This window comes from Xenopus tropicalis, chromosome 5 (assembly GCF_000004195.4).
Source record: "Xenopus tropicalis strain Nigerian chromosome 5, UCB_Xtro_10.0, whole genome shotgun sequence".
NCBI lineage: Eukaryota > Metazoa > Chordata > Amphibia > Anura > Pipidae > Xenopus > Xenopus tropicalis.
The window spans coordinates 87,482,088-87,492,224 of record NC_030681.2 but is presented as its reverse complement, the minus strand read 5'-3'; the positions used below and the strand labels follow the sequence as shown (position 1 = coordinate 87,492,224).

General features: G+C 36.9%; 1 protein-coding gene across 1 annotated transcript; it reads left to right on the top strand.

Annotated features, from left to right (window-relative positions):
• Positions 1–229: 229 nt before the first annotated feature.
• On the top strand, positions 230–9,559 carry LOC116410974 (hormonally up-regulated neu tumor-associated kinase homolog A-like). Its single transcript, XM_031902719.1, has 5 exons — positions 230–466; positions 4,501–4,793; positions 5,998–6,053; positions 7,768–7,906; positions 9,361–9,559. The coding sequence occupies exons 1-5, from the start codon at positions 230–232 to the stop codon at positions 9,557–9,559; spliced, it is 924 nt and encodes a 307-aa protein (XP_031758579.1).
• Positions 9,560–10,137: the final 578 nt, after the last annotated feature.

Below are 10,137 nucleotides of genomic sequence, written 5' to 3'. Positions count from 1 at the left end.
CTTTGCAACAGGCAGCATCACAGCGTTAATTGACACCATGTATCAGGTTTGGCTAATAATCTACAGCTCCGATCTGCTTGAGCAAATCTACATGGCTGTATTCAGGAGTGTAGAAATGTCTGTGTTCTTTGATATAGGCCTGATATGCTTCGCAGAACTACTACAAACAGAAACATGTTCTTCTTTGACATGGATAATGAATTAGTTGCCTAGTCAATCTGAGTTAAAGATGCCTGCAGTTACCAGTGAAGGATTGAACGACGGTAACTTGGATACAGTATTACCACAATGGGAAAGTCAGAGCAAGGAAATACAGATAATAGCTTGCTTTTCCAAGATGCCGCAGGAGTCTGTGAAAAATTTCCCTCATACTAAACGAGTTGGAAACTACTTGGTTGGGAAAATGATCAACAAAGGATCCTTTGCAAAAGTGATGGAAGGACTCCATATTCCCACTGGACAAAAGGTACCCTAGGGACCCTAAGACTTTAGGAACAACTTCCTGAAGTCTCACACACAATTCCAACATGTAATGATAAGAGAAATATAGGTATAGTGCATTACATGAAGTTTATTTGGGGGACAGAATAGCCCTTCAGTAGGTACTGACTGCCTAAATGTACCAAGGAATATTGAAAAACCTTGGGCAATTCAGTGGGTATTTATCTGATATACATTATGAGCCATAGACAAATAGGAACATGTTTAGAAAATAATATTTATTTAGATGACTGTGTTTAAGTAAAATATTGGTTACTGTAACTAACTATTACCCAATATGGATTTTTAAGTCTGGGGTTATGGTAATTGTTTTTTTATTGCTTACTCAATTGTATTGAAATGATAATGCTCAACAGGCTGCACAAATTATCTATACTAATGTGCAACCATGAAAAATTTCCTAGTGGTATTTCTCTTAAAATCACTTGACAGGGAAATCCTGCCACTGAGGCTATCTCGTGTAGGATTGCAGCTGTTAACTGATATCTCATTGTCCGCTGACATTAACAATTACAATAGCAGCCATCAAAGTCAAAGCTATTAACCTTAGGAACTTGACTTTATACAGTGGTGTAACAATAGAGGGGGCAGACCCCACAGTTGGGGGTTCAGGAGTTGTAGGGTTCATAAAGGACTTGGGTACCTGGGTACCTATGCCACAGTATGCTTCTGCTAAATGGAGGGCAGTTGCTTGGGGTAGGGCAAGAAATCATTTTTACTTAGGGGTCTGGGGGCTTCAGCAGCTTATGTAAATAATAGTCTCAGATCAACACAGTGCACAGTTAAGCCACACAAATGTGAGTTAGAAAAGATGTGGATTTTTAACCAGACCTATGCATATGTGTAATATCTGTACCACCAGTTCTCAGAAAATTCACTAAAACAGATCCTTGTATAAATCAAACCCTGCCCCTCATTAAGCTCACCCTATTAACCAGAGGTTCCCATGGTGGGAGGCAGGTCTAGGTGGACAAGGCTCCTTGATGTAAAAGGTGACGCCCCATCCAGCATATACTGATGACCTTAATCTCCTAAGCAGACCCTTGGCGTAGTAACTGCCTAACTCTAATACTGCTATATCACCTACTATAAGACCTATAAGACCTACTATAATTGAATAGAAGCTGAATAATTGCAATCACAGTCACAGTCGTACCAACCAGATTTACTTTATTACTTTATTACGGCCACAATCAAACTGTAAATATCACCAAAACCAAACATGTACTTAATTTCACCGCAGACCGGTATTCTGTTTTACTTCTCTTATGTTAATTTTGTTCTTTTGTTTTGTTTTTTTATTTGATGTATTTCGTTAAAAGAACAATAAAACATTACCTATTAAAAAAAAAACAGATCCTTCCAAATGTATTCACTAATTTTGTGTTTTCTAGTATAATAATTTTTAGCAGTGTCATTATAATATATTGTATATTTCAGTTCTGATTTTTGTTAAAGATACCAATACAATTTTAGATGCATAGCTGCCACATATCCACTCTACTTTACACTACGGTGTTATACAAAAACTGACATTTAGACAAACCAAGACAGAACATAAAAACTCAGCCTGCCATTGCCTCTTATATAAGGGTAGAATGTACAGTATATGTAAGATAAAAAGTTGTTACCGTATAAGCTGATTTAGGAAGGCAATATAGGTGAGTGGTCATAAAGATCATGGCGGTAAATACAATAAAGACACAAAGATGTGATTTTAGAAATCTGCTGCATAAGCATTAGGAAGTCTGTGAATAAACTTGGCCGAAGATGTGCATTTATTGGGAAGATTTAAAAGTTGCATGGTAAGGAAACTAATCGAGATACAAGTAAGTGCTGTGTAAAGCGAGCAGTTGTAGGACTAGTATAAAGTGAGCGTGAGTTACTATCCTGGTGGCACCTAGCAAGAGGTCCTTGAGATGATAGAGTACAAGAATCCCCCTAAAGTGGGTAAAAGTACAGTAGGGTAAGAGCCTTGCCCATAGGAAAAGAGGCATGATGCGCTGAGTACTAAGATATTGATTGCACCTATGTATTATGTAACATCTAGTTAGAGCTATTAGTTAAATGTTAACGAAATTTTGCCACCAACTAATTATCTATAGATAAGTGCCCCACACAGTGGTTTTTACACATCCTACCTCAGAGCCCTGTGTACACTGGAAGTAAACAGCATTTTGCAATGCACTTGGTTATACTTTTATCTGTCTAAACCTCTCTCTAACAAGTTCTCATTCCTGAGTCTTTCTGTCCCAGGGTTGCTTTTACCCCAATTATATTATGCATTATATCCTCCTGAAGTTTTTTCCAGGACAGTTATGTGTTAACCACGTTGTGATCAGGTTGGAGAAATGCTTTATTCAAATAGTAATCACTTGTAACATAAATTAAGCATCCTCGTATGCTCCACGTTGCTTTGTAATGATTTGGCAATCACAATGGGTGATATTTAACTGATGGCTCTGACTTGCAATAAAAAATTGCAGCATTTTTGTTTCTACTGCTTACTTTCATTAACATTATTTATTATCTATTATTCCATGCTTATGGCCTGATTTTCCCAATCAAGGCTGCGACAAAGCCTTGATTTGGCCAGTCAAGTCAATGTTTGTCATTCTAACTGAAATCACACAGTATTGTACTGGAGAATTGGATGGTACACCAAAATTGCAAGTGGTGCTTTACGCATCATTCCAGTTCCCATTATGAGATGACTGATTTTACAGGATGGGCTGATTCTTCTTGGTCTGTGTGAACTGAATCATATTGAACCAACTGCAAAAGCAAAACATTGTGTGAATGAGATCTTAATTATATCTATCAATGTTCCTAAATGGAAATCTGGAATATTTTGGTCAGGCCTCCATCCGTACAGGTCACTCCATAACCCTAATCCAACCATCACATGGAATTCATGGATATGCCAGGAATAAGGGGGCAGGTTGAAGATATGTTTACATAATACTGTTTGAATTTGTGCATTGGTGAGGTGGAAATTTCTAAACCCATTACAACCAATCAGCAGGTAGTATTTACTGGTCAGCTGTTTGAAAAATAAATATGTGATTGATTGCTATGGGTTATGCTATAGGTGCAACTGTTAACACAAAATGATGCTAAAAAATGAACAAAGGACTAATATAAGAGAAGACCCCAGTTTATGACTCATGCAAAATGATGTCAGTTGTATGGCCAGAAGTATTGGTTTACCACTCCGCTACATAGCATTAATACTGCAGTGACCTACTGCCTCAAGAAACCAGACTGATGTCATTGTCCAGCAAAGGGTTTTACAGCCATTTCCTAATTGAACTCCACTGTATTATGCCTTAGTGAGCTCCATAAATTAGCCACACAATCTGTTCCTACTATACGTTAGGCAGCACTGTAGAGTTAAATTAATGGCAGTGGTTTGTGCACAAGTGGTATGTGAATAACTTTAGTGGTTTTACCATTTATTGTGACTTTTTGCCATTATTGAGTAACAGGCATTGGGCAGTGTGGTGTAATGATCAAAGTTGTCGACTGTGTTATGTGCATAGAAAAATCACTTTCTGAGAATTTGTTCCTCGCCCCAGACCTAGATATAGAGCCACTCACTCTGTAATATTCTTTCAGTAACTGTGCACATCTAGCAAACTGTCTCACATTCACTGCATGTTTATGTCAGGGTCTCTCTTTGTTTACTAGTTTATAGAGGTTATGTAAAAAGGCAAATAGATGATTACAGGTCTAAAAATCAATAAAAACTAATAAACAGGAATCATTAATTGGTCACCTGTTTAAAAGCAAATATCTTATTGAGTGCTATGGGTTAATGCACCTGATCAAGAAAACTCAACATTAAGAAGAAAATGAGGGACTACCTGTAACTATATTTCAGCTGCACTTTTACCATTTAAACATTGCATTCGTTTTTCATATTAAAAGACATTTAAAATGTATTCTTAAAACATCAGTAAATTACTTTTAGACCTTAACATGTTTTCTTTGTTCTAGGTAGCCATGAAAGTCATCGATAAAAAGAAAGCAAAACAAGATTCCTATGTTTTAAAAAACATGAAAAGGGAACCCCGGATACATCAGATGATTAAACATCCCAGTATAGTTCAGCTTTATGAAACTCTGGAGACTGAAAATTCTTACTATATGGTGATGGAGCTGTGCTTGGGAGGGGACCTCATGGACAGGATATGTGACAAAAAAAAACTGGAAGAAAGAGATGTAAGGCGATATATTCGGCAGCTACTTTCTGCTGTGGAGCATTTGCACCGCCATGGAATTGTTCACAGGTATTTTAGATAAATTGAAGAAATATCTGTCTTTATAAATCAACATTTTTTCTCATTTTCTTGTGTTTTCACCTCATTTTCACCATGGTGCAAGCTTTATTGGGTTTTGGTCAATATTTTTACTTTTAGATACTGTTTGTAATATAGATAATATAGATAATAACTATGCATTTAATTCTAAAAGCAGCAAAAAGGTGTATCTAATGCAGGCATAATGTTAGTTATTAGTGATGGGTGAAATGCTTCGCCAGGCATGGATTCGCGGCGAATTTCCGCGTTTCGCCATCGGATTGTTTTGCAAAACGGATGAAAAAAATTGCCGCAGAAAAATTCGCCGCACAACCAAAAATTGTCAAAATAATAGCTGCGCGACAAAATAATAGCCACGGACGACAAAACAATAGCCGTGCGACAAAATAATAGCCACGGGCGACAATTGTTTTTGCCACACAACATTTTCGCTGTTTTGCGAATTTTTCACCGTTTTGCGGATCTTTTGAAAGATTCGCAAATTTTTCGGCGAAACGGAACAGATTCGCTCATCCCTATTGGTTATGCAAAACTCCAGTTAGACTGTGTCTATTATATGGAACTAATGCATTTCATTAACCTTTAGCCATTAACCTTTCAACAAATTTCTAGGAGGCGGGCCTGGAGGGCCTACCCTTTCCAGTATAATTAGATTATAATCAAATATTAGGCATAGAGTATACAGGATATACCTGTATAGCTATAACCTCTAAATACAAGGCATGATCTTGTATATAGTATTGATGCTCTGAATATCGCAGAACCAAATATTTAATTATACATTAACGTCTAAGATGAAGAGTCCACAAACACCAGGCAGAACCAATATAGAGGAGTGTACATTACACCTTGCTGTTCCTTTGCTTACTCTGATTTGCCAGTAATTTTACCCCAGCTGATGTAGTGTGGAAAATAGTTCCTAATGAGAGACAGGATAACACTGGAAGCCATTTCAAGACTACTAAAGCTTCTGTGAACTTCACCCCTTCCCATCCTATATATATATCTAATTTGAGATTATTGACGAAGTGCAAGTGTTAGTATGATTCTGTAACATAGCTTCTCCCTATAAACAACAAACATTAGGAAAAAAGCTAGAGAGAAAAGGCAGCTTTCATGAATGTACTACATGTGCACCGTACATTTATCTTGTATTTGTTTTTTTTATCTACAGAGATCTCAAAATTGAAAACTTTCTACTGGATGAAAATAGCAACATTAAAATTGTTGGTAAGTTAATAAGAGCAGTCACAGGGATTAAAGGGAATAAAAGATAATGTAATTTGAAGCAACTTTCCAACATACAGTGCATAATTAAATGTTTTATATTGTTTTAATGTTATTTTAAATATAATTGCCAATGAATTCAATATGTGATTTCCCTTCCTACACTGCTATCGCTGACTCTTGAGACAATGTAGCAAGGGCCAACTCTCCACCAGTCAAGACACCAGTTCTCTTCTGTTACATTGTTTTGTGACTCAGAACCAGTAATGCTCTCAATAGAAAGAGAGATAAATACTGATTTCAAATGAAATTACATTTACAAATAATAAAGAGGTTTAATACATGTATATAGAACGCTGCTTCAAGTGTTACTTTTTTTTCATTATGCAAACAAATTGGCATCCCCTTTAATAGCACTAGATGGCCTACACTGATTATAATTAAATACATTGACTTAAATGGGAACAATTGCAAAAATTTTATATAAGTTTTGTGATATGGAAACATGAAACTTTCTAAATATAATCAATAAACCATTCTGTACCATTGCTGTCAAGTTAATCTTCACTATCTCCCTCTTAGTAACCTGTCTTTCTTCAATCTCTTTGTTATATCATGTACTGTAGATCAAGCTCATGTTACATTTACATTTTTCCGATCCCCTTTAAAAGCAGTTATTATGATAATGTATAGTTTCAATAATTTTAACCTGGATTGGTATACTTACTGTTGGAATTAAACCAACATAGGGTGTCTTCAGGGTGGGGGAGTCATGGGTACTTGAGGGTTACAAGCAGAAAAATGGGTAATTTGCAGATTGCAGGTAGGATTTGCAGATGCCGTTATGGGTATGCGGCAGCAGGTCAAGGTTGGGTTGATGGTCTCAATATGAGGACGTTATTATCTTTTATTCTTTTTACTTCTGTTTTGCTTGCCCCCTGGCTTCTGATGATTTGATTAGTGCGTTGCGCTGACGGTGGATAAGGCATTTGCAGGTCAGATTGGGGACCGGGTCAGGTCTGGGTTTCAGAAATTGGACGTGCACAAAAAGTACACAAGTTCGCTGGGTAAGTGTCAGTTATTGAGAAACTTAACCAGTTCTCTCAAGGCATGGTTGCCAAGTGTTCTCTAACCCTTCTCTACACTGTTTGCTGGAACAGTGCTGGTGAATTCAGATGAGTTTTTAGACCACAGGCTCCTATTTTCTCTTGCGTGAGTGAGCAGTATGGGGCTTCTCCCATGATGTAACTCAGAGCTAGGAACTTTTACAGATGACAAATATTGACTAAGGACATCAGTAGCTAGCATTCATTCTCCATTCATTCACAATCATCATTATCCCAGGAACCACGGCTCCTCCCACACATATCAATAAACATGACTATGCAGAGGGACAAGGCTCCTTGTGCAGAATTATCCATGCCAGTATGTTTTTATGTAAGAACATTTTCCCTTTAAGGGATAGGCAAAGAATATTTAATAATAACATGATATAATTCAGATTCCTTATTAGAGAATATCAAAAACAAGGTACAATGATCATTTTTTCCCTCAAGGAAATTTACAGTCTATAGATTGAAAAGTTATGAATTAATATACCTTAATGTAAAGATGTGTATGCAATCGGACACTAGTAAACCTGTGCACTGATATAATATAACACAGATTAACATATGTATATATATATATATAATGCTACATTCATTTTCTAATGCAGATTTTGGATTGAGCAACACAATGAGAGGTGAAGGCCTCTCCCCAGATCTTCTCAGCACCCAGTGTGGAAGTCCTGCCTATGCTGCTCCAGAATTACTAGCTAATAAAAAGTATGGAGTAAAGGTTGATGTCTGGTCAATGTAAGTGTAGATACATTTTTTAACAATACCACAAGAAATTAACAGTAACTTACAAAACAGTAGATAATTATGTCTGCAGATCAGGCCAGCAATTTAACAATGTAACAGGTTTCAGTAACAGCACTATACCTCTTTAATACATATCTTTGGGTCTAGAAATGCCAGTTGTCTATTCCAAATAACCACATCCAGTGAAGACTGGGGTAAATAAAAGTCAAGTATGCAGCCTAAAAGATGTCGTTTAATACACAATTGTAGGTGCATTGCCATTTTGGGACAGCGTGTATGCACAGAAAACAGGCTGAAACAAGAGACTCTTAACAGTTCAGTGTAAAAATGAAACTGGGTAAAATTGATAGATGTGCAAAATAAAAAATGTTTTCAATATAGTTAGTTAGGCAAAAATAAAATCTATAAAGGCTGGAGTGGGCAGATGTCTTACATAATAGCCAGAACACTACTTCCTCATTTGCAGCTCTCTATGCCATTACCAGTCAGTAACCAATCAGTGACTTGAGTGGAGGCCATACGATACATAACTGTTCAGTTAGTTTGCCTTTGAATCTGACCTGCCTGCTCACAAAACTAACTGAACAGTTATGTCCCATGTGCCCCCCCCCCCCCAAAGACTCTGACTAAGAGGTTAGAAAGCTGAATCCAGGAAGTGGTGTTTTTCTATTATGTTAGACATCTGCTCACTGCAGCCTTTATAGATTTCATTTTTGCCTAACAATATTACATATATTTTTTTATTTTGCACAGTCTATTTTACCCAGTCTCATTTTTACACTGAACTGTTCCTTGAACTGTCACCCAGCAAAAGGTAGCAAAAGCACTATACTGGTTAGGGAGAGAACTACTGAAAAAAAGTCAAAAAGCCCTTCTCAAATGCAAGACATGTACCGAGAGTCTTCTTTAAACACATGCCTCATGCTATATATGTAAATGAAAGGCATTAACCATCACTTAAGGAATTATAGGCAGAGACATGCAAATGGCTCCTTAATGTCCCTGTGTCCAAGTATGCATCCAGAACTGCTGGTTTAAAAGCACAGATACAACCTGATTATTCAGAGTGATATAATCAAGCTTGCAGACAGCCTGATCTCATTAGTGAAAGATATTGGAACATGGCTTCTGAGGGGGTGGGGCTTGTGAAGCAGAGACACAAAAGAACCATACAGGTTAGGGAGAGAAAGACTTAAAGGAGCCAAAGAATCCATCTCAAATGTAAGACATGCACCAAGAGAAATAAATACAAAAGAAAAAGGAGCCCACAGCTACTCATGTAAAACGGAAGCAGCAGCAAGGATAGAAACATGGATAAAAGGAAATAAAGGAGACTCCAGCATTGGCAGTTTACCATTACTTCCACAAATATTGTTAATTACCAGTTGTAACATGCCAAATATTCACCTAACTGGTTTACTTTTAAATGTTCTTGTTTGTTTTAGAGGGGTCAGTATGTTTGCAATGCTAACTGGAACACTACCATTCACTGTGGAGCCATTCAATATTAAACATCTTCACCAAAAAATGGTAAATGGAGAAATAAGTCCCATCCCACCTGATATTTCTGCAGGTATGAAAATATTCAACTTATATCAACAATGTGAAACAGGGATAAGTAGTTTGCTATCTGCAAAAGAATAAAGTAAATAAAGTAAATTTGTATTTTTCTATTTTTCTGCTGAGAGCATTTAGTTATCTTCCCAGTGTGTTTAACCCCACCACGTAACTATTGGAGCAGTTTGTAGCATGCCAAAGTCTGGTAGATGAGCCTAAAATGACTAGGCTTTGGGCAGTTTGTTTGTGCTTGTGAGTATCTGTGTTAAGTGATGTAACATTTCTCTGTGATCTGGTGAATAGATAGATAGATAGATAGATTACATTGGTTATTTACATATAAGGCCCAGTTTGGCATTCTCTAGATTCTGGCAATTGCCAGAGGGGTTGCTGTAACATGACATTGACAGTCACTATTTATCAGACCAGTGGGAGGGCTGTTTGGGCTTATTATTTGTACTTAAAATGCTAGGGCTGTTTTGAACAGTCCAACATATGCTGTAAGTCAGTTTATTATACAAAATATGTAAAAATAAGGGGGCTGATTCACAAAAGGTCGTTATCACTTAACACATAGTTTTATGCATTAAATAATGATGTTTAATTAAGTAACGCTTCATCAAAGTTATTTCACATTGTGATAATTGAGATTTTTGAGTATGCGA